Here is a 26,396-nt window from a genome sequence, read left to right on the forward strand (position 1 = left end):
TCATACAAAACTATCAGTATAGCACGAATATGTTTTGAGGAAGTCTAAACACGTGTTCTTAAAAATTGTAATGTTTTCGCATTTCGCCCATTATATTTCATCCATTATAAGGACAAGGCCACTTACGTGAACACGTGTTCAGATATATTCTGAATGACCAATATTTTACTAGAAAATTGGCATGTAGTCACATTTTTAACAGCATTTTGTTAAATCATCCGTACTCATTTTTCTCCGTGTGCACCATGCGATTGTGAGCATGTTGGTACAGTCATGCAAAATATTGCTATTTAATTTTCTATTCAAATTTTCTTCTGAATAACAGACATGATCGAGTACATACGTACCCTTTGATCACCAACATTATTTTTAAACTGCTGTTGCATGTGGATTTAAGTGGATACTATGTAGCTAAATAGGTTTTCTAACCATTATTTTAAATATAAATTAACGCATTCAATATTATTCACGTTTTTAGGGCATTCGTGGCATCCGACCATTTTGATGCAGTTCAGATGTCAGCTTCCTCTTCTCTCAGTTTCAAGAGACCTAAGGATTCTTCCTACGTCGCGTCGTCGCGTTTTTGCAATTAGTAGAAAAATGCTGTGGTCATTATTCTAGGGTCATGTTAGCTACACCTTGATCTGGTTACCTCATTCAAACCAGTATGATAATAAATTGATATAATATGTGTATCATGGGGGAAATAAAGTAGTAATTAGGTGGCAACAAGTACACTTGTTTAAATAATATATCATCATTATTTGTATTTTTTAATATAGTAATAAAATACCTTTGTAATACTATTTGTATGTCCATCACTTATTTATTACAAAGTACTTACAGGGAATGCCTTAATTACACGACATATTTATGTAATTATTTTATTTATTCAATGTTCTGACATCTAGCAGTACCTATATACTAATTGACGTGGCATTGGCATCGCCACATTGTCCATGGATTATTTATGGTGGCCGGATAAATCATCAAAATGATAATTCATCACATCTTTAAGAAGTTATATAAAGTCATGGAAAGTGATGAAACAAAAACTTTAAACTTTACTGGGTTAAGTAGTTTAGGTTAGGTTAGGTTAGGTTAAAAAAATATCATCGTTTCTAATGACTTTATATCACTTTTTAAAAGTGTGTTGAATTGTCACTGTGTTGAGTTATCATGGAACCATTATTTATATACCTACCTATTTTTATTCCTCAGCCAGAAAGAGACAAAGTTAAAAGACCGCTTCGCGTTGGAAAGTAATGAAAGTGCCTACGTATTCTACGGTGAAAAGTGATATAAAGTCATTAGAAACGATGAAAAAAATTTTAAACCTAACCTAACCTAACCTAAAGATAACCCAATTAAGGTTTTTTTTCATCACTTTCCATGACTTTATATAACTTTTTAAAGATGTGATGAATTATCATTTTGATGATTTATCCGGGCACCGTATTCTACATGAACGACGCTTGGTCGCTTAGCACTGTTTTTGACGGCCTCCGTGGTCGAGGCGTAAGGCTCTTAACTATAAAGCCGGAGGTCGCTAGTTTAAATCCCGTCGTGCGCAAGTAAATTTAAATTGATTAATTTGTGTTATTCCACAAATTACCCATTTAAAATAATATATAGCGTACTTGCGACACGTTCCAGAGTGGAAGATACTCTCAGTATCGCCCTGGTGCAAGACCACCATTCAGAATTGAAATAATGCTTTAAATAGCGTTGGCCATGTTTTGTGACCAGATCTGAATTTCCGTGTAATTTCCCACCTTCCTATTCCCCATCTCCTTCCTCTTCACCATATTCCTCCTCTTTCCCATCTCCTTCTCCTCCCTACTACCTTCAGCCTCACAACATACCCCAATCGGGGATGCCATAGTCTCACTGGCCCCAGACGCTTGAGAGCAGTGCGGTTTCACATTAAAAAAATTTTTGAAGAATGAGCGCAGTTATTTTCTGTCATGCTTTAATTTTACTTTTTTGGTTTTTGACGTCATCAATAATTGATATGCTTGTAAAGCAAACCCAAAACCCACTACTGTTGTTATTCGTTAAAATCAAGACCGTGGAGTTATTTGGTGTTTTATTTGCTCTCTGCCTACTCCAACCAGTACATCACATGTTTTTTCTACCTTGGAATACAAATTGAAAACCAAACAGTTTGAATTTACGGTCATCTAACTCTTGACAACAAAGATTTGTAAAATGTGCACATACATTCGCAAAGGAGAAGGGTTATCGCTTTATATGGGTCGCGGGGGCAGTGTGTTTGTATTTGTTCGTCAAATGACTTCTCTGGCGTAATTATCGTTTGCAATCGTGACTCTTTCCCCACATTCTAAGTGCATTTACCTACCGATGCACAGGTTCTTACCACCGGCACTGAGTTTCTTATTATATATTACAACAAAATCCGCGGCATCAAAACAAAAAGCCATTCCTTTTATCTTGAAATTTTAATTAGTCATTTGTTTTACTGAGACCTGGCTCAATTCATAGAACACTAGTGAAGAAATCGTTAATAACTATGAACTGTTTTTCGACGCAATCGCGATTCGCGATTCGTGGAGGTGTATTGATTTTTATTTGTAAAACTTATCGAAAAGATCTTTGGATGACAATTGGACCTGAGATTGATAATTTTTCATTTATATCTGTGTTTTTTATTTGCCTACTTACGTTGATCTACATTCATTCGATATTTTTATCAGAAAGATCTCAAAATGTCTGTAAATAATAATAATAATAATAATAATATTTTATTCCAGGATGTGTGGAGGTTAGTGCAATCCCACACGTCCCATATAGATATACATTTTTTTTTTGTACAGTAGATATAATAAATTATCAAATAAGGAAAACTATGCAGGGTGTGGTCTTGAGTGCGCTTGGGCCCAGCGCTCACTCAGGAGTGGCGCTTGGTGCTGGTAGGCTGCGGTCACCAACGTGTTGGCGGAGGCCATTAGCCGCATCCTGGCTCCAGTGACCCGGTGTCTCATCAGGCCGGCAAATCCATTCAGTCCTAGTTCCGTGAACATTGTCGATGCGCTGCTGTATCTTCGGTATCCAAATATGATTCTACAGACGTCATTATATTGAATACGGAGTCGTTCCATCGAGCAAGTTCGGTAGTTACACCATGTCTCACACGTATACAGGCCAGTACAGAATGCGTTGAACAGTATTTTTTTAACGGTTTAGTGTTCTCGTGTTTTAAGAACTTGCTAGAATATCTACGCTTACCTTTCTCGGAGATATTCTAGTTTCTCTAAATGAACAGTCGCGGAATTCAGCTTGAGAATTATAACACTGATTGATTGTTAGAGTTATATTTTATTAAAGTTGCGATAATACAAAGATTCAGTTCGCGACAATTATTTGCGTAATTTACAATTAATAGCTTGCTGATGGTAGGAGCGCTCGAGGCAGAATGGCGACAAGATTCGTTCCACGCGCGAGGTCGGTTCGACCGTCCGCGCATCTTGCTGCGCAGGCAAGTGTTGCCATAGGCAAGGTGGCACTCAAAAAAACAATAATAATTGCGGTGCCTACATACCTCCTCCCCAGCATTTCATGCGACAAACGCACATATGTAGAAAACTTAAAATTAAACAAAAATTACATATATAGTGTTCGATGCCCATTGGTTATTTTAAATTACCACAGTCGGATAAATTGGAATACTGGATCAACCAGTTTGTTGTAAGAGCGATGAAAAAAAAATAAAAGTAATAAACTTTATCTATGTTTCTAAAAAATAATCAAGTGGGCTTGACAAACAATGCTGATTATAGCAACTCAGTTTGGGTGCAATAGGAACTTACTATTTAAAAAAGATAAGTGTTAATTAAATTATTAATTAATTAAATTATTGATTAATTAATAAATTTTATAAGTCTCATAAGCTACGGAAAGGGGAAACCACATCGTGCTAATATAAAAAATGTGACCTGTTGGTTAAGTTAAATTACTTCAAATTTATTATAGATGAGTGACAAGTGTCAACATTATAAACATGTAATCCAGAAATAAAAAATACATATGTGAAAACTTCACACGACTTATAAGTCAAGAAAGTAAATAGGTACATAACGGGTATCACACTTCGTAGAGATAAGGAAAGGGGGCAACCACATCATATCTATACGAGGTATGATATTCATTGCACAAGTAGAGTGGTATCATATACTTGAGTACTCAAAATTAATAAAGTTCATTTTATATGTGTAGAACATCAGAAACGTATATAAAAATAAGGTGAACTATATTCAGAAATGTGTTTATACATATGTCCCTTAGAGTCATGGGATATCATAATGATAAGTTGTATCCTATATGATCAAAATTTATGTGTAAATAAAATTAACAAACCTACATCATGCTTTTATTAGCATGGAAAAACGAATACAATTGCTTGTATTATTTTTAGATCATATTCCTAATATTATATACATCATGCCTTTATCAGCATGGAATAAAGGATAAATCTCAAGAAAAATCTTGGAAAGTTACTTCATGTTATAACATGGTATATCATCTTATGAAAATATTTGAAAAGATTTTTCATGATTACATTTTGAAAAAAAGGAAAGCAGTTGAAAAGATTTTTCATGTTTTGACATTTTGAAAAAATAGATGAAAAAAAATTTTTAATGCTTTAACAGGTGTACATGGGTGGTCTACGTCATACATTATAAGTACGGAAAGAGCTGTACAAAATTTACCTATAAGTACATGATAACAATATGCTTCACGTTTTGACAGGTGTGGGAAAGGTAAGCAGCAGTCATCACACATCTATCAAAACATGGTAATATAATAAGAAAATGGAGAAGGCAGTGCATCATACCTTCTACACATATTTGAATTTTCATACAGAAAACGTATGGCAAACTACTTCATGTTTTCCCAGGTATTGTGGAATGATACATCACATACCTACAAAAACAAGGAACATACATCACACTTTTGTAAGTGTATGGAAAAATACATCATACACTTAAAAAAACGTGGGAAAAACGAAATGACACATATTACATGGTATTTTGTTATGTATAAATATACATGTTTACATATATCAATTATGATGATGGTTAAACAAACCTAGAGTTCAATTTCTATCAAAAATTGTAGTCTCTAATTATTTTCATTATATAGTGAAATCATGTTCTATGAACATGGAGATTTAAAAATAACCCTTCCTTAAGACAAGGTTATCAAATATGTAAAAGAATAACATAGTTAAATAAACTTAGAGTTCCAACTTCCATCAAAAGTTGATGGCTCTAGTTATTTGTAGTTTCAGTAATCTTTAAAAAATACTACCCAATTTTATGTCAATAATGTGGATTTACTAATGAGATATATATATCTGTGAATCGAATTTGGGAGTGTATAGTGATTTTATATCGGCAAAAAATTTTATATGGAAAAACTATGTCTCCGTCAGCCTTTTTTCTAAAGGGCCTGGTACCTGTCTGGAAAATGCACTCTTCTACCGAACCTTGTAGTAGTAATTTTGTCCGGGGTCTGTTCTGCGACAGGTTCTTCGATAGTCAACTTCTCTTCGGAAGGAACGAAGGCTGGTTTCAAGCGATCAATAGAGACGCGCTTTGGTTTTCCGTTGATGATTATGACGTATGTCTTTTCGTTACGATCTTCGACTTTGTAAGGTCCATCATAGGGGAGTTGAAGCGATTTTCGTGCGGAATCAGTTCTCAGAAAAACGTGAGTAGAAGAAGGTAAATCCTTATGTATGAAAAACTTTCCTGAACCGTGATTACTGGCAGGAGTAGATTTTATATTTTCAAATCTTCTTTGTAGTCGACCGACGTAAGTGTCTGGCTCTTCGCGAGGCGTAGGGGTGAAGAAATCACATGGTAACCTCAGCGTTCTACCATAGGTAAGTTCAGCGGGCGAGCATTTTAAATCATCACGAACTGTTGACCTCAATCCAAGTAATATAATAGGGAGAGTCTCCAACCAGTTCGGGTCGCCGTTAGCCATAAGTGCCGACTTGAGGGTTCTATGCCACCTTTCTATCATGCCATTAGCTTGAGGGTGGTAGGCGGTTGTCCGCGTATGCTTGATTCCGAATTTCTCCGTGAGTTTCTTGAAAAGACATGACTCAAACTGACGTCCCTGATCTGTCGTTATAGTTTCGGGGACACCATGCCTTGAAATCCAATGTGTTGTAAGTGCTGTCGCGACTGTGTCTGCTGACATATTCTTTAAGGGGACTGCTTCAGGCCAGCGAGTGAATCTGTCAATCATGGTGAGCAGATATTGATAATCACTACAAGCGGGCAGGGGTCCAACCAAGTCGATGTGGACGTTCCGGAAACGGTCTTCAGGCAGAACATACGTGGCTCTTGGCGCGACTGTATGTCTGGAGATTTTGGCTTTTTGACAATTTATGCAATGTTTGACAAAGAACTTTATATCCTTCGCCATGTTGGGCCAAACAAATCTCAATTTAATACTGCTGACAGTCCCATTAATGCCTGGATGACAAACATTATGCACATTTTCTATGACCTCTTTTCTCATAGTCAATTGCAGAAGGGCTATTTATCTCTTCAATGCGAGAAAGAGTATCTGCAACTGTATTCTGGTGTCCGGAAATATGTTTGATGTTGGTGGTAAATTGAGATATATAATCTAGTTGTCTCTCTTGACGCGGAGAACTTGAGGCACGTTTCTTGTCGAAAGCGAAAGTAATGGGCTTGTGGTCCGTGTAAATAGTGAAATTTCGACCTTCTAAGTTGCTCCTAAAATACTTTACTGCCTCGTAAACACTGGTTAATTCACGGTCAAACGTACTGTATTTACGTTGTGCCGGGGTAAATTTTCTTGAAAAAAATCCTAAAGGTTGCCAAGCTGTACCTTTATTTTGTTGTAATGAAGCTCCCATAGCCAGGTCGGATGCGTCCACCATAACTGCTAATTCAGCGTTTGGGTCTGGGTGCGCTAACAATGCGGCAGAAGCGAGATGTCGCTTGCATTGGTTAAAATCCTCCGTTAATTCCGGGGTCCAAGTAAGGATACGTTTGTCATTCTTTTTATATCCAGAAATGCAATCAAAAAGTGTTGTTTGGGCGCTGATGGTGTTGGGTAAAAATCTCCAATAATAATTGAGCATTCCCAAAAAACGTCTCAATCCTTTGGCTGTTTTGGGGAGAGGAAAATCAATAATAGTTTTCACTTTCTCTTTAATTGGAGTCATCCCTTCCGGTGAAATGGTATGACCTAGAAAATTAATAGTAGGGAGTCCGAATCGACATTTTTTAATGTTAATTACTAATCCATTATCTGCTAATCTTTTAAATAGAGTATCCAAATGCTTTTTATGCTCCTCTTCATTGCTGGAGGCTATAAGGATATCATCAAGATAAGCAAAGCAAAAATCCAGATCTCTGGTTACGGCATGCATGAAACGTTGGAAGCTTTGGGCAGCGTTGCATAATCCAAATTGCATAGTCGTAAATTCAAAAAGGCCAAATGGTGTTATAATAGCAGTTTTGGGTATATCTTCTGGTTCCACAGGGATCTGGTGGTATGCCCTCAGCATATCTATTGTTGTGAAGATTGTTGCTTTTGTTAGTTTATGGGAGAAGTCCTGGAGCTGCGGAATGCTGTATTTGTCGGGAGTCGTTTTGGCGTTGAGACGACGATAATCTCCGCACGGTCGCCATTCCCCATTAGGCTTCTAACATCACGTCGGGGTCACCAGTTTTAGTGTTCTCGTGTTTTAAGAACTTGCTAGAATATCTACGCTTACCTTTCTCGGAGATATTCTAGTTTCTCTAAATGAACAGTCGCGGAATTCAGCTTGAGAATTATAACACTGATTGATTGTTAGAGTTATATTTTATTAAAGTTGCGATAATACAAAGATTCAGTTCGCGACAATTATTTGCGTAATTTACAATTAATAGCTTGCTATTCCGCGCATCTGATAGTTTTAGTGTTCTCGTGTTTTAAGAACTTGCTAGAATATCTACGCTTACCTTTCTCGGAGATATTCTAGTTTCTCTAAATGAACAGTCGCGGAATTCAGCTTGAGAATTATAACACTGATTGATTGTTAGAGTTATATTTTATTAAAGTTGCGATAATACAAAGATTCAGTTCGCGACAATTATTTGCGTAATTTACAATTAATAGCTTGCTGATGGTAGGAGCGCTCGAGGCAGAATGGCGACAAGATTCGTTCCACGCGCGAGGTCGGTTCGACCGTCCGCGCATCTTGCTGCGCAGGCAAGTGTTGCCATAGGCAAGGTGGCACTCAAAAAAACAATAATAATTGCGGTGCCTACAACGGTATTGCTGCATTTGAAAAATCTGCGGGCAATCATGTTAGACACTATGCTTAGGCTTCTCCTTTGTCGTTCGATATCGCCATCGTCCGATAGGTCTTAATTAATAATGTGCCCCAAGTATTTCACGTTCGAACATGTATTTATTTTTGCCTCGTTAAGGTATACGGGGAGCATCTTACTTGTATCTTGACTTTTTCCGTGGTGGAACGCAATCAATTCCGTCTTCTTCGGGTTGTACATCATATTATGCTGTTTTCCATATTCTTCACAAATGTTTAGGAGTAATCTTAATCCCTTGATCGACGGAGCTAGGAGGATCATGTCGTCCGCGTAGCTTATATGATTCATACATATACTGTTAACACGACAGCCCGCTCTGATATCCAGGCGACTTGATAACTCGTCCATATATACATTAAATAGAATGGGGGACATACACCCTCCTTGCCTTACTCCTGACCGCAAATATATCGGCTGGGAGTATGTACTTGCCCACCGTACAACATTTTCCTGCTGGGAGTGCCATCGGGATAGGATGTTTATAAATAAGGTAGGTATATTCCTAGCTTTCAATTTGTCCCATAATGTTTTATGACAGACCCTGTCGAAGGCTTTGCTTAGGTCTAAGAAGCACCCGTATACGGTAGTTTTTCGTTTCTTGTAGAATTCTATTATTTGCTTTGCAGTATATATTGCCATATTAGTGGATAATCTACATTTAAATCCCATCTGGTTATCTTTAGACATTAGTTTATCATGTATCTCATTTAATATTACCCTTTCAAATAATCTTGCAGTTATAGTTGCTAAAGATATTGGCCGGTAATTGCTGGAGTTAGTCATGTCAGGCTGTCCCGATTTCAGGATTGGAGTTATAATCGTTTTCGTCATTGCACCCGGTATATGGTTGTGTTTAAGTATTGCGTTGAACAGTATGTTTAGTAGTTTGGGTATGTATCTACCTCTGTATTTTATGTCTTCAATACTTAGATTATCATGTCCCGGAGACTTACCAGCCTTGGTGCCTGTTATGGCCTTCATTATACTATTTTCAGAGAGTTGAACGTTTTGTCCATCATATTCCATAATATCAGGGACAGACGGTACTTCATCTCCGGAAATATCTGCAAAGGTTCTTCTAAAAGTATTAGCAATTTCCTCCGTGTTTGTGGACCCATCAATTTGGCTGGCGATTCGATTTTTTGGTTTGATCAGGTTGTTGCTTTTCTTCCAGAATTGGGCAAACTGCTTTGTGTCAGGTGATTTTACGATATCATCCATTTTTGTTCGTTCAGAAGAGCTTTGGCAGTGTTTAAGAGCTATTTTGAACTCCTTCCTTTTTCGTTTTCTTTCATCCGCAATGGGACCATGTAATGGTCTCCCATTATTAATCCACTCCATCAACGCCGATCTGGAATTTTCGCAGTGTTCCTTAACTTGTTGATTCCACCCAGCAATGACACGATGTGTTTTTGGATTGCTTTGATCGTTCTCCCGATGAAATACAGTATTTGCAGCCCTACTTAAGGCTTCAACGATGTCTGTGTATATATTTTCCACGTTTTGTATATGGTCGCATCTGTCACATATAGAATCCGAGTTACAAATGGATACGGAGTGTCTTTGATAGATCACACTAAGTAATGCTTCTGCTACAGACGTATATTCACTGATTTTTTTATTATTATTCCTTCTCCATATTATGTTATTAGGCTGTTGTGGAATATTAAAAATAGTTGCAGGTAATTTTTCAGCAGCGATTACGCAAGATGTCGGCCTGCGATCGGACCAGTCAGTATCATAGTGTATTTTTATACTATCTATTTTGTTCTTAAGACTATTAGTGCATATACAGTGATCGAGCCAGGAAGTGGTATTGTGTGCATCGCTTATATATGTATATGTGTCATTCGGTAGTCTTTCAATATCGATACAATTGTAGTTATTTTCGGTGTAGAAATAAGTAAAGCAAGCTTACGTAATTTTATTGTTGGAAATATTGATGATTATGTATATTGCTGATTGATTATAGTCCTCTTGAAATAGAGCGTGCGTGCTTTTTTTATTTTACATAACTGTTAAACAACCATTTAGTTAAGCCCATTATCTCTAACCAATCTCTAAAATCCGGAACGATTCCCGAATTATACATAGCTGTTAGAGAAATTCGATAAAAAATAACCGATTTCTAAAAGATTTCAAAATATTTTGTCACTATATTACACTTTTTCCAATATCTTTTTCACTTATGATAAATATTCCAAAAGAAAACAGTTTTGAAGATAGTTCCACACATGAGGCTCTGAGACAAAATCATTTTCCTCGTGGCCTATGTAATATTTGGAGAGGTTGTGTGGAGGGTCTCTTTAAATAAAAGAAAGATAGAAAGTTCAGGAAAGGAAAGAGGTATGAAAGGTGGGTAGGAATCTGGGGATCAGTGTGTCCAGGAGTGTCAGGTGTATGAATCCATAGAGTCGAGAGTGGAGAGTTCAAAGGGTCTCCATCAACTGGCCTCTCGCAATCCGGTAACACGTGCTTGACGAGCAGAAAATTTTCTTTTTTACGTAGGTCATCTCTGATTGTTTCAGCTTTCGAAATTACTGGTTTTCTAATTACTAATTTATGCTATCACTGACCACTTATTTTACGATAATTTAAAATTTCTTTTACCATATTTTAATACATCATTTTATTACGACTTCTGGTTTGCTAATAATAATTACAATATGGCCGTAATAATTTTTTAATAAATTCATAAAATCTTAATGCAAATCAATTTGTTGCACAACGTAATAACTTTTTGGCAAACATCCTCAAGGTGAAAGCATTGGTTTTTATTTACAAGACGTCAAAACACCTGAGGATACTTCAGTCTTGCGTAATAACATTATTGAAGTTGAAGAAAGCCAGATACGTATATTTTTTTAACTTTATGGGTTTGAAAACCATTTTATCGAGTGTATAAAAATATATATAAAACACCAAACAAATAAACCACTGATAATAAATAAAATTGATTTTCAAAATTTAAAAAAATATATTTTATCGAGAAGCCCAATTATGGACAAGTTCCATAACCATCAACTCTCACCCCCTCCCTCTAACCTATCCTCCATGTTACCTAATTTACTGTAATTCTGTATTGCTTTTCAAACATTTTTTTCCATAATTTTTTGATTTATAATATATTTCAGTAACAACGAGTCTGTCTGCTGAGTTTCAGCTCGATCGAATGTAGGAAAGTGGGTTAATTTCCGCTTCCAAGAATTGCATCCATTCATTCATTACTGATAGCATAATTGAAATTTTAAAAAAATGTATTTAAAAAGATTCTAATCTAATAAAACAACATACTACCTACCGAATCAAAATAAAATACAGTAAAAGAAACCCGTTAAAAACTCCGTTTTATTGTATTGTATATTTGTATAGAATACAATCCGAAATAATTGCGAGATTCATCCAAGTACTCACTGCATAATTTTTTTTCATTGAAGTGAAATTATTCAAGTTAATTTCAAATAATTTACATCGCGAAATAGTGAGTCAAATTGACATATAACTAAGCTAAGTGAAGTTCTTGTGATTGGCCACCACCATCGCCATCTTACCAACACCAACCATACAGCTTGCTTGGGCTTGCTTTCTTCAGCTTGCTTGCTCGCTGAAGAAACAGGACATACTTGCTCATCGTATTGTTTCTGATGAACAAACAATCTACTGCCAGGGTGACCATGAGTCAGAAACACCGGCTCTTAATAGCAAGAAAATCTAAACACAATACCAATGTCCAAAGCACCTGAAAACATTAACACAGAAGAAGATGTTTTTCTTCATGATTTTCATCTTACGTAGATTTAAAACCAAAGAAAATAAAAACGCAATTGCCAATCTCAAAATAAGTTGAATAGAGGGAATTACCTCGGCAGTAAAACAATATGACAGAAGACACGGTCATTCGAAAAAAACTCTCCTAAAATTAGATATCCAGAAACAAGAGTAAAATTATTAGCAAACAAGAAGGTGATTTCAAACCGTGAGAAAATGATTTTCCTTGGAGAATCATTAAATAAACTATTTCGGAAGCCAAAATAAAGGGAAAAGAATTAAAATATAAATATATTATATATATGAAGGCAAAAAAAAACAAGGAAATAAAACACGAAGATTACCTCAATAGAATATTATAGAAATTGAATAATATGAGAAATATGGAGATCCGCAAAGAATCCAAGGCTGATGTAAGCTTGATGAGTAAGATTAAGAAAGGGACGCTTAGATGGTTTAAGCATGTAGAGCAAATGAGCGAAGAAAGGAGGAATGTGAATGATAGCATGTGGAATGAGAAGTCGGGAACGCCCGAGGAAGACATGGCACGACCAAGTGGATTAATACTTGAATCGGGCCATGTCAAGAGTCAGAATAATATAAGAGTGTATATGAGACGATGTATGAATATGAATGAGGCAAGGAGTGTGTGTAAAAACCGAGTTGTTTAGCGGTCCGTCCTCTCTGCCTACCCCTGTGGAGAAACGGCGTGATGGTTAGTGAGTTAGAATAGTAACAGGCACCGAAAAAATATTTACAGCTTTACAAATAGATATTGATTTAGGGAACAAAAAGGATGACGTTACAGAACCTAATTTAACTATTAAAGATTTGTTAACTTGCAAAGTTTTCTTTACTTGGAAGATTAAATAAAATTTTAAAAATGTATAAAGCCTCCGTCCCGGCCTCACACGGATAATTTTATTGAATCACTGAGTGCACTACTTGACTTCTACATCTAGACAAAATATGTATGGACATAAATATTAATACTTTGGATTTAAGTAATATGAAAACAGAAAAATACATCTCAATTTTGGCTTGTCATGTTTTTGAAGCCAGTCATAATTTCACTTACGAGCTACTGCCATTTCTAGTTGTATCGATCATATTATGAAAATCTATATTTGAACCACATGGCGCTGTCATTACTAATATAACAGATCATGGTGCAATATTGATGAGATTTATGAGCTTTAGATTAAAGAAGATAGCCAATGATAATGAAAAAATATAAACCGTTAAGGAAAACAATCAAAGTAAAATTAAAGGAGCAATTGTGGAAGTAAGTCCTATCATCACAATATGTTGTTGCTGCTAAAAAAATCATAAAATGTTTAAAAATGAGTGTGGAAAGATATTCGTAGTAGTTGTGTTAAAATGTATTTTTCTCATCCTTATCGTAAATTAATCACATGATATATAGCATATTTTTCTACATTTTTTCTTTTAAATTAATAGCAAAATATGTTATTTTACATGGTCACCCTACACGTTTACTACTGTATTGAAATAGGTTCCTTCAGCTTAGTAGGTACCCATTATTCATTCCACAATATTGTTTGTACAATATACATATTAGTTTTTGTTATTTTTAAAAATTATTAACCTCGACACAGGTTAGTACTAGTGACGTTAATAATTAAAATTTGAACAATGATACCGCACGTGAGTATAAAATAAATAAATTAATTAATTAAATTAAATCAACATTGCTGCGTCACAAACCAGTAGGTACTTGGTGGCTGACCATGATATTGTTTTTAATGTCTAGGTTAAACCTATTATATGTATGTAGTACTATAAACTGCAGTCTGTAATAAACTATCCACATAGTAATGTATACGTTGGCATACGATACTTACTTGTATTATGGTCAGATCACAGATCTCCTAGTTGGTTGGTAGGTTGGTACTGCAAAATTGCTTATCGTCCGAAGTGCTGATTTACCTGTGTCTACAATGTATTTATCAGTTGATTTCTAGCGGATGACTAGTGTGGTTGTATCTGCCATAGTGCTCTGTATGTATTAATAAAACTCATATTTTCAATCATCAAAAAGTTACGTGGTTCGAAAATTCTGCCAAATAAGTGAAAGTAAATTTGTTTTTATAAATAAGTTTCCGATGTTAACAGTGTTCGAAATAATTTTGGTAATTATTGAGTTTATTATTTTATTAGCGAAATAATATGACATTTATGTGACGTTTGCAAAATGTCAGCTATATCATCATCATGCTAGAAAGTAGAATTTTACAACAATATTATAATAACATAATTCGCAGAATTTTAATGACCGTCATTCCATTATTATGAGTTGCGTTTAACATAATTTCATAACACCGGGAAAATATGCAATGTTTTGTAAACTGTTATTTTATATGATTAAATTTAAATCTTTTATTTTTCGTGAGATTGAACAAATTCGCACTCTCTACATTAACCACTAAATTTATGTAAATCTGTCGACTGCTTTTCGAAGAAGCCTTACTTCATCAGTAAAGGGTTCTCCTCAAACCAGCAGAAAATTTATAAAATAAACCGCTGAAATTAATAATTTGTTTCATTTGTTAGAATTAATTAAACATACGCTGTCCCACTATTTACGTAACTATTGTTATTATAAAGTTTTTTTGCAGTGATATTTTTATTTTGGTCCATCAATCTGTTTGAGACAGTTTATTCCTTTTGCTAAGCCAATTTTCTGTGATTAACGCCACGATTTTCACCCATTTTCTAAATGCACAACATTGACCATAAACTGACAATCGAACTGATAGCAAACGATTAAAAAATCTGAAATAATTGTTTTTTTTTAACATAGGAGAATAAAGTAAAGAAAATAAAGTAAAAAAAGAAAATAAACTTGATTGCAAACATTAACTTCGGTTGTTTTTTATTCAGGGATACTTTTATATACATTTTAAAATGATTTACGAAAACATAATTTTCATAACACCATGAACACAAAAAACGAAGAAAAAATATATATTAAAACGGCAGAAAAGTAACACATCTAAGTACATAATATGTAAATCAAAAGGAGTGAAACTTAAACAATAGATTCTTCCTGTTCCTTTTTTATTACATATATTTTTTTTAATTACAATTGATTTGTATTCTCTCGACTACCATACTAGTAGGCTCATGCACGTATCATGTTTATCGTATAAAGCATGTATTACATATTTTTTGAATTATTGACGACAATATTAGGTATTTTTAAACGAAAATTTTAAAATCTAGAACTTGAACCCCCCATGACCCTAGCCTTGCCGGTGCACCGCTCTACCAACTGAGCTAATGGGACCCCATCTCTTTCGGTCATATTTAACTGTATCATACTTCGAATAAGAACTGCCAACATTATCTTGGCAGCTAACTTTTGAATATGATCTCAAGATTCAACTCGAACTAAATGCAATCTAGACAGTGTCTTGGATAAATACATCTTATTTTAATGTGCGACATCTATTGAAGTATATGATGAATATTAAAAATCTTTGGAATAACTTAATGATTAAAACCTCAAATTATAATATTTAATTATTGAAGACAATATTTGCGAGTCTTAAACGAAAATTTGGAACAGAAAAATCAGAAAAAGATTCGGTCACATGAAGGACTTGAACCTAGGACCCTTGCCTTGCCGGGGCACCGCTCTACCAACTGAAACCAAAAAATACCGACCAATATAAAAGAAAATAGAAATGGATTTTTAAACAATTTAAGTAATGAAATTCACGTAATATTAAAAAAAGCTCGCCCCTTTCAAACATCCAATGATGAGCACGGGTAGTAAAAAGGGATGTAGAATTATCTGACTATTTATGGGTGCTCAACGCAATGTAGGTCTATTTTTTGGGATCGATGAACCAGAATTGTTTGAACGAATGTATATAACATACACTTACTATAACTATAACTGTCTATGTTATTTTGAGGGGAGGGTCGGCACATAAATATAATTCAAAAAAAAATACATACGCTGTCCCACTATTTACGTAACTATTGTTATTATAAAGTTTTTTTGCAGTGATATTTTTATTTTGGTCCATCAATCTGTTTGAGACAGTTTATTCCTTTTGCTAAGCCAATTTTCTGTGATTAACGCCACGATTTTCACCCATTTTCTAAATGCACAACATTGACCATAAACTGACAATCGAACTGATAGCAAACGATTAAAAAATCTGAAATAATTGTTTTTTTTAACATAGGAGAATAAAGTAAAGAAAATAAAGTAAAAAAAGAAAATAAACTTGATTGCAAACATTAACTTCGGTTGTTTTTTATTCAGGGATACTTTTATATACATTTTAAAATGATTTACGAAAACATAATTTTCATAACACCATGAACACAAAAAACGAAGAAAAAATATATATTAAAACGGCAGAAAAGTAACACATCTAAGTACATAATATGTAAATCAAAAGGAGTGAAACTTAAACAATAGATTCTTCCTGTTCCTTTTTTATTACATATATTTTTTTTAATTACAATTGATTTGTATTCTCTCGACTACCATACTAGTAGGCTCATGCACGTATCATGTTTATCGTATAAAGCATGTATTACATATTTTTTGAATTATTGACGACAATATTAGCTATTTTTAAACGAAAATTTTAAAATCTAGAACTTGAACCCCCCATGACCCTAGCCTTGCCGGTGCACCGCTCTACCAACTGAGCTAATGGGACCCTATCTCTTTCGGTCATATTTAACTGTATCATACTTCGAATAAGAACTGCCAACATTATCTTGGCAGCTAACTTTTGAATATGATCTCAAGATTCAACTCGAACTAAATGCAATCTAGACAGTGTCTTGGATAAATACATCTTATTTTAATGTGCGACATCTATTGAAGTATATGATGAATATTAAAAATCTTTGGAATAACTTAATGATTAAAACCTCAAATTATAATATTTAATTATTGAAGACAATATTTGCGAGTCTTAACCGAAAATTTGGAACAGAAAAATCAGAAAAAGATTCGGTCACATGAAGGACTTGAACCTAGGACCCTTGCCTTGCCGGAGCACCGCTCTACCAACTGAAACCAAAAAATACCGACCAATATAAAAGAAAATAGAAATGGATTTTTAAACAATTTAAGTAATGAAATTCACGTAATATTAAAAAAAGCTCGCCCCTTTCAAACATCCAATGATGAGCACGGGTAGTAAAAAGGGATGTAGAATTATCTGACTATTTATGGGTGCTCAACGCAATGTAGGTCTATTTTTTGGGATCGATGAACCAGAATTGTTTGAACGAATGTATATAACATACACTTACTATAACTATAACTGTCTATGTTATTTTGAGGGGAGGGTCGGCACATAAATATAATTCAAAAAAAAATTGAACTATAATAATTGTATTGATATGCATTTATTTAATTATATTGTTGTTTTAACTAGGATTTAATAAAACAAACATTTCTAAGATCGCTTTGCAGACATTTATTTGTTGTGTTAATAATTTATTTTAATTTATGCTGATAAAGTGGGATTATCAAAGAGGTCACGTTGGGAACTAAGAATATTTATGTGTAAATTATATTTTTTCTAGTAAACATGGAAGATCGAACATGTGAACTGTCACCCATTGTCAGCAAAGAGCCGGAACAGAAGAATCCATATCCCAAGAATGAAAGAGGCACCGCGCTGGAGTCGTTGAACAACATAGCGCAGAGGCCTTCGGTGGAGCTGCAATTCGAGGACCTTACTTACACGGTTACAGATAAAAAATGCGAAAGTGGTAAATAAAAAGTTTTTCACTCTATTGGAATAAATTTAATATTTAATCATACCCATCAATATAATATTTAAGCATTGAAGAAGAATCTGATACCAATACATCTAAACGAATCATGAATCAAAACAAGACACAGAAATTTAGTAGGTATCTGGGAATCAAACCCAGGATCTTTGTTTTTATACAGATACGGTATTTTATCTGTAATCAAGATATTGTCTTGTGTTTAGGGGTAAAGTATCGCAAGGGTTAAGGCGAAGCTTAATGCTAAATCACTATTTTGATTAATCTTTTTAACGAATTGATGTTCATTATGAATACCAAAAATATGCGTTACATAAATTGAAGGTTTTCCCATCGTTTCGCTTGAGTAGAATACAAATAAAAAAATAAATTACTCAATAAAAAATATAAAAGTAAACTATTAAAAAATATTTTTTTTCAATAGAAATGTATTAACGCGTAAAGGAAGCAACTTTTAAAAATACAGTATTATAGCTAAGATTATCTGTGATAGTTTCACTTGATCAATTTTTTGATTTCTTATAAAATTATTTACAAAATAAATAAAAACCAGTTTTGTGCTTGAAATCGAACGTTTCTAGACTACGTTTGTCAAACCATTTTAATGCCTATTACCTACAATATAAGGTATACCAAGAATATACACATTTTTGGCTTGTAGCTTCCTCTTAATCTCTGCCTATTTCGAATTTAAGATTTTACTCTTTGATTGATAGTTGACTATCATCAGGATTGTGGTAATTAAAATGACGATTGAAACGATATTTTCTTCGTTTTTAAAAACTACTATTTGAAATAAGATTGTGTTTTCCTGATTGATTGAATAAATGAAATGATGAAATTATTGGAATCTTAGAAGTGGAAATTAACCCACACCCGATATCCGATCGAGCTGAAACTCAGCAAATAGACTACTTGTCGATGGCAGTGCAATACGATGAAATAAATGTTTACAGGCATACCACACTTGAATAATGGCGTACTGCAAAGGCATTTATGCCAGCCTTCCAAAATATCAAATTGACAAATTTCAATCAGTGTTTAATGCAGCAGCGCGGCTCATAACCGGGGTTTCAACATATTCACACCTTCGCAACCTTCACTGGCTCAAGTGCCCTGAAAGAATCCAGTACAAACTGTGCTGGATGGTGTTTAAATCCATCAATGAAATGGCCCCACCCTACATCTCTGAACAATGCGTCCCGGAAAACACTAGTCTGAGGCAGTCAATTCTTAGATCAGCAACATCATCAGCTGTAGGCAGACTGATAGAACCTAAGCGCAAGCCAAGTACTAAGTTTGGTGATCGCGCTTTCGGAGTATCTGGGCCGAAGGCTTGGAATAAACTCCCTCCGGAACTAAGATCCATAACAAGTCCAACAGAATTTAGGTCTAAACTAAAAACTTACCTTTTTAAGCTGTCATACCCTTAAATTAAATATACCATTCCTGAGAGAAAGTTATATTCAATTTTCCACCTATGTCCTAAATCCTGTATCTAAATTTCGCTAGTAAACAATTAGATAATTTTGATTAAGTGTTAATCTCAAGTGACCTACCAGGTGAGTATTTTTTTTTTTTTTTTTTAACAAACAGCTTTTATATAATATGCAGTGATAGATATAAATATACAAGTTAATTGAAGTCAAGCCACAGAAGTTTCTTATGTTAAAGTGCATTAGAAATGAAGTTTTAGTTTCTTAAAATTAATTTGGTGTTAAAGGAAGGGGAGAGGAAGAGGAAAATAGGAAGAGGATAGGAGATGCTGCCGATACATTCCATACTCTCATATTAATAAGCGATCGTACGCATTATTTCATATCGATATTTCTTTAGGTTATTACCAAAAATGTCAATGCTGTAAAAAAAATTATTATATTGTGCACATATACGAGGAATTGGGGAATTTTTTCGAATGTTTGTTCTACACGAGGGTAGATAAAATAAATCAGATTGTCGGATTGATCTAGACGGAATATGAAAATTTATTAAATTGGTAAGTTCTGGTGAGTCCAGACCATTATTTAGGATTTTAAATAATAGGATTTGATCAAAAATTAGACGTCGTGTTTGGAGGGAGTTAAAATTATGAAATTTAATGGATTCGGTATAATTTGAGAAGCGTAAGTTTAGTTTATAATTTATGTGTTTAAAATTTTTTTTTGAATTCTTTCTATTCTTACGATATGGGCTTGGTATAAAGGAGACCAGATCGGTGTACAGTGTTCCAGGTGCGGGCGAATATATGAGGTGTAAAGGGAATATAGAGTGTTTATGTTGTGGAAGGGTTTTACTATGCGAATTATAAATCCCAGCATTTTATTGGCTTTGTTTTAATGATGTCATCAGTGTGTTGGATAAAGTTTAATTTAACATCCAGTGTTACCCCAAGGTCCCTGATATATTTTACTTCATTGATGTGTGTGCCGTTTAGTGTGTAGGTATACAAAGGATATTTTATTTTTATTACGTGTAAATGTTAATTTATTGCATTTTGCGATGTTAATAACAAGTTTGTTTAATTCGCAATAAGTATTGTACTGTATATCTCCATAAATAGTTAGTTATAACATAGATCACCGTAGAAATGTATTATAAATTTGTACAGCGCCCTTGAGGTGATTTTGCACAAAAACGGCGCTATTCAAGTCATCCAATTATTATTATTATTACTGAAATGCCGTTTTTTAAACTTTATTCTATGGAAACTATACCATCTTCATTTTTTTCTTTACTCTTGAGAGCGTGGTAGAAACACAAAATAGCCTTTCTGTTAGAAAAAATCTGCTATGATCACAAATTTACGATACTAAGTTAACTCATAAAATAATTTCGTATTTATTTATTTTCATATAATTTTTTATTTATTTTCCAAATATTTAAAAAAAAATACATACATATAAAACGTTAAGAAAGGTAACTTAAGGGTACTCACAATGGGTTTTGTTTATATTACCAACTATGCGTGGGTGAAAAAAAACAACAAAATAAAGTACTAAAATACACTATCAACCAAGGTGTAATGTAATTTTTAAAGTTACGGTATAGTACTGTATTATCGTTGTTAAGAAGTTAAACATCAAGTTTTATTTTTTATGTGACATCTCACAAGAGCGCCCCTACCTGCACCTTCTAAAGGCAGGCGAGCTATAGTGCGACCCGGTTGAGCAGCGTTGTGAGGCGGGTTAAGGTAGAGGCTATAGGAAGGGTTTTATTAATTCGGGTCTTGAAGAGGTCCGGATTATATGAAGGAGGAAAGACAAGATGCCAATAGCTCGGTCCACATACGAGCCGTCTTAAACAAAAACGAGTCGAAGAAGCGGCCCGTTCTCATGAAGACGACATCAACTGTGAACGGGTGTTCCGCTCGGTATACGATGCGATAATGAGAGAATTAAGTATGTGAATTGTGCAGAGATGAGATTGAATGAGAAAAAAATTGACGGTCTAAGCATAGACGAAACATGGAACCACATAAAAGTGAGTCTTTGTGAATCTGCTAGAGAGGTTTGTGGAATAAGTACGCAAGGTAGGAAGAAAGGTGATGCATGGTGGGATGATGAGATTAAAGCACTGGTCTCAGAGAAGAAGAAAGCATGGTTATGTCTGATTGCGGCTGGCAGTGCTTCCAGCGAAGAGAAAAATCGAGCGAAAGAAGTACATAAGGAATGTAAGAAAAAAGTAAGAGTTGGAGTGGAAACGCCTGGAAGAGGAAGAAGGAATGAAAATAACAAACCATTTCCAAGAAAACATTAAGTTGTTTTGGAAGGAAGTCAAAAGGTCCCGGTGTGGCCCTGAAACCGGAAGCATGAAAGTAATAAAATCGAAAGATGGAAAAATGTTGACGAGTGAGGAAAAAATAAAAGAGAGATGGATGAAGTATTTCGAGGAAGACAGTGATTCTAGCGGCGAATCAGATATGAATGATGATGGACTGAATGCTTTGATTATATAAATGTCTAGATTGAGCGTTCGAGCGACGAAACGCCAAAAAAAATATCAGCCAACTGTTGGCTGATAAGCTCGTTCAGTCCGCACAGTTGCGAAACTATCGCTGTGCGGTAAACACGTGTTGTGTGACATTTGAAAATGACGATTTGCGCTATAACAGTGTGCAGAAATTACAAAGGACGATTGAAAATAACTAAAAATGTTACCTATCATAGGTAAGTTACCTTTTCAAAGCCATATAATAACCATTTAGTTAAAGAAACAATTCAATTTTAATAGTGTAATTTAGTCTTACAATCGTCTTGACAACGCCATATTTTGACGCATTGTTTACAGGGTTGCCTGTTCTTCAAATTAAAATACCCACATAAGGTAAAAATTGCAAGGCGCAAATGACACCGTTCTATTTATAAAGAACATTAACTTTAAATTCAGTAAATTCAAATGATTCATCTCTTTAAGAAATATAAGAATCTAGTAAATAAAAAAATAAAAATTTAGACACAGCGATACCTGCCGGCCATTTGGCAGCGTCTAGGAATGTATCTTTCTTATTTTCCGTATTTCTTGTTTATTTGTTAAAAATAATCAAATAAAAATAAATCTCTTTTAACAATGATTTTCTTTTCATTTATATCATTATATTTATGTAGAAAACTATCTTACTTAAATGAATTCAAAATTAAACGAATTATAGGTCCCGCAAAATCGAAACATATTTTTTCCCAACTTTTTTGGTAAATACTAGGGAGCTGGTATCACTCAATACGCCTACAGTGACGTTAAGCGCTTACGTCAACAATATAAGTTGCGTATACTTGTGTGCGTGACACGCACACAAGTATTTCAAATCTGGCCTGTTCTTTCTGTCGGAATAACAGTGCGACACTCTATCTAGACATTTATATAATCAAAGACTGAATGTTACCGAAATTAGCATGGATGAGATAGAAAGATCAATTAAGTGTATGAAGAATGGTAAGTCTGTCGGTTTCGACAATATTGCTGCTGAATATTTTAAAGGAGGTAGCCGTATAATTCTCACATGGTTGTGCAATCTTTTTAACCAATGTTTAAGGTGACACAATACCCTGATAACGGGGATTTGCCCCGACGCTCACATTTTAATTATTTGTGATGTACGTATTACTAAAATCTTAAATGTTTCTCGAGGGATTCCCAGGGATGCAAGTTATTTATATATAAGATTAATAAAAATAGGACCTTACCATTAAATATCTTATGTAAAACGGTTTGCCAATTTTATAAAACGTTTTTCTATAAACTATAAGATGAGCGGGAAGCACTAGATTTTATTTTTGTAAACGATGAATTAGTAACTTCCCGAGGAATCTCTCTAGAAAAAAATTGTGTATTTTATTAATTTATTCATAAGAATTAATTAAAATATAACACTCGGGAAACATCAAACTTCTGTCCCGATAAAGTAAACTCGCCGTACGTTACTCCAACACGCTGAGGCGCGCGTAACTGTATTCGTGTGCAGGTCCCCAGGCACTTAAAGCGTTATTCTTCAGTAGCGGCCAGAGCTTAAGCCGGAAAGGTCGTCTGACTCCCGGCCGGTATGTCCAGTAATTTCTATTACGTATTTTTTTATTTAATCAAACGATTACTTTTAAAGTTATTAGTGAAATTTTCTGTTTTTTATAATGTGACCTCTTCCACAAGTCAGTAAAGGTTTTTTGTGTGCTTCACCAATAAAAAACAAAAGATTATATTTTCGTCATAATTTGAACTTAATAAGTGCACGGTGGTTAAGTTTCAGAAAAAATTTGGACATAGTAAAAAAAATATGAAAACAGTTTATTTTGTAGTTTTTTTTTAAATTCTTAAGTTTCTTTATTTTAATAGTTAAATATTACGTTAAATATTTTTTTCAATTAAAAATTCTGCTGTTATGTGTGATTGTTTTTTTGTAATTGGAGCGCCTAAATATGATAATATAGTAGAACTTTTTTTCATGTAAAAAGTATTTCAAATATAATAATTATAAATAATGTCCTTTTTTCTTTTTACATTTAAATTATATTTATTTGGCTTTCAGTCATGCCAATTTTTGGACACAGAAAAATTTAAAATGAATGTAAAGATTTCAGACATGCCATAAATACCTTTCTATACCTAATATAAGATTTTAACATAAAATTGCTTTAGTTTAAAATGCAAACAGATTTTTCAAGAATTCGCAGGTCTGCACCAGTATAAGATATTACACAAAGTAGCTGGTATAAAATTTCTATAATTTTCTATTTTTGTACTGTTTCGTACGTGAAACTTATAATTTTGATATCAAAATACCAATGTAAAATTGTACCTTTTAACTCCCACCTATGTAATGTAAGTTCCTCCCGTCCTACAATGAGTTTTTTAACTCTTCGGGATTGTTCTATCAAGAAAAAAAATAGTAATCAAAAAAGGATTTGTGATTTATGATTATTTGAGATGCCTTACATACTGCAGATGATTATAATACTGTATGTAGATACCACGATTTTCAAAACACCATGCAAATTATGCAATTCATTAACTAATGCCAACAATAATGAAAATTATTATTATCATTTTAAATTTATAATTATAAAACTTGTCCGTGTGAAATCAAACCATGTTACACTGTGCGAAATTTTGACCAACGCGGGGCGTAAACGAAATGTTTTGGGCTATAGCCGCGCCCACTAGAAACGCCCATAACTGATATTATTTTCAAGTCCTATGTCGTCTTAAAGGAAGGTTACACGCCTTTAGATTGGAGAAGGGCAGTGATCATGCCATTATACAAAGGTAAAGGGTCACGTATGGAATGTGGGAATCATAGGGCTACTAGCCTGCTAAGTTCAGTTGGCAAGCTGTATGGTAGAATTTCGATTGAAAGGGTAAGAAAGGAAACAAAGGATAAAATATGGGATGTGCAAGGTGCTTTTATGAGTGGAAGGGGGTGCATGGACCAGATCTTCTCATTTCTAGAAAATTTTCTGGAAAAAAACCAGAAACTTTTCTGTGCCTTTGTAGATCTACAAAAAGCATACGACCGAGTCGACAGGAAAAAGCTATGGAAGGTGTTGTCCAAGTATGGAGTGAATGCGAATCTGACTCAGGCAATTGCGTCTCTATATGAGGGAAGCGTTGCATGTGTTAGGGTGAACGGTGGTTTTACGGGGTGGTTTGATATCACAAAAGGTGTTAAGCAAGGCTGCGTAATGTCACCGTGGTTATTCAATACATGGATAATTGTATGCAAGAATTGAAAGAGGTGGGATTGGGCGCGAATTTGAGTAATCTGAAAGTATGTTGCCTGTTGTATGCTGATGACGCGGTGCTGATTGCTAATATTATGGATGATCTGCAGTTTCTCGTGTCTAGGATGAACGAAGTATGCGTGAAGAATGAGTTAATGATGAATGTAAGTAAGTCTAAAGTAATGGTGTTTGAAAGAGAAAGTACGAAAACAGTGTGCAATATAGCTGTGAATGAGGAATACTTGGAGCAGGTGGATGAATTTGTGTATTTAGGAAGCATGTTTACGAGAGATGGGAAGGCTGACAGAGATATTGAAAGAAGAGTAAATGCAGGTAACTCCATTAATGGAGGACTGCACGCAGTTGGCGCTAGCAAAAAAATGTCCAAAGAAGCGAAGTTAGCAGTCCACAATGGAGTGCTGGTACCTACCCTGATGTATGGAAGTGAGGCATGGAACTGGCAAAGAAAGGATGAAAGTAGATTGAATGCTGTTGGAATGAGATCCCTGAGGCGTATGTGTGGTAAAACCATGTATGGTCGTGTGAGGAATGTGGATATCCGCAAAGAGTGCAAGGCTGATGTAAGCGTAATGAGTAAGATTAAGAAATGGACGCTTAGATGGTTTGGGCATGTAGAGCGAATGAGCGAAAAAAGGAGTGTAAGGAGAATATACGATGCAAATGTGAATGGTAGCAGAAGTCGGGGACGCCCGAGGAAGACATGGCACGACCAAGTGAATCGGATACTTGAGTCGGGCCATGTCAAGAGTCAGAACAATAGAAGAGTATGTATGAGACGATGTATGAATGTGAATGAGGCAAGGAGTGTGTGCCAAGACCGAGTTGTTTGGCGGTCCGTCCTCTCTGCCTACCCCTGCGGGGAAATGGCGTGATGGTTAGTTAGTTAGTTTTTTTTTAGAAAATTCAACACACCTTTAAAAATTGATATAGAGTCATTAAAAGTGATGAAACTAAAACTAGTTTTAATATTTACCAATGTAAAAGTGATATAAATTCATTAAAAGTTATTAAACAAGAACTAAGTTTAATATTTAACTATGTAACCTATTTAACCTAGTTTTTGTTTCATCACTTTTCATCACTTTATATCACTTTTTGTAGGTGTGTTGAATTGTCATTTTGATGAGATACCCGGTCACCGTTCTGCTCGTGTACGTCGAGTTTCACGCACGTGCACCGGTGCACCGGGGTCAATGCTGCTAGCTCCTTAGAGCAG

At 34.6% G+C, this 26,396-nt stretch overlaps 1 protein-coding gene across 2 annotated transcripts in view; it reads left to right on the forward strand.

Annotated features, from left to right (window-relative positions):
• LOC149421240 (ATP-binding cassette sub-family G member 1-like) overlaps positions 1-26,396 on the forward strand; it is a 62,102-nt gene that overhangs the window by 20,606 nt on the left and 15,100 nt on the right. The window contains exons 1-2 of one of the 2 annotated variants that reach the window (XM_089635431.1): positions 14,062-14,308; positions 17,742-17,930. In XM_089635431.1, coding sequence (XP_089491557.1) covers positions 17,747-17,930 — 184 coding nt within the window. In that variant the 5' untranslated portion in view covers positions 14,062-14,308; positions 17,742-17,746. Of the gene's footprint in view, positions 1-14,061; positions 14,309-17,741; positions 17,931-26,396 lie in introns of those variants that run through there. The other variant, XM_089635430.1, reaches the window with a different exon arrangement.

This window comes from Hesperophylax consimilis, chromosome 9 (assembly GCF_061612785.1).
Source record: "Hesperophylax consimilis isolate HC1 chromosome 9, BYU_Hcon_1.0, whole genome shotgun sequence".
Taxonomy (NCBI): Eukaryota; Metazoa; Arthropoda; class Insecta; order Trichoptera; family Limnephilidae; genus Hesperophylax; species Hesperophylax consimilis.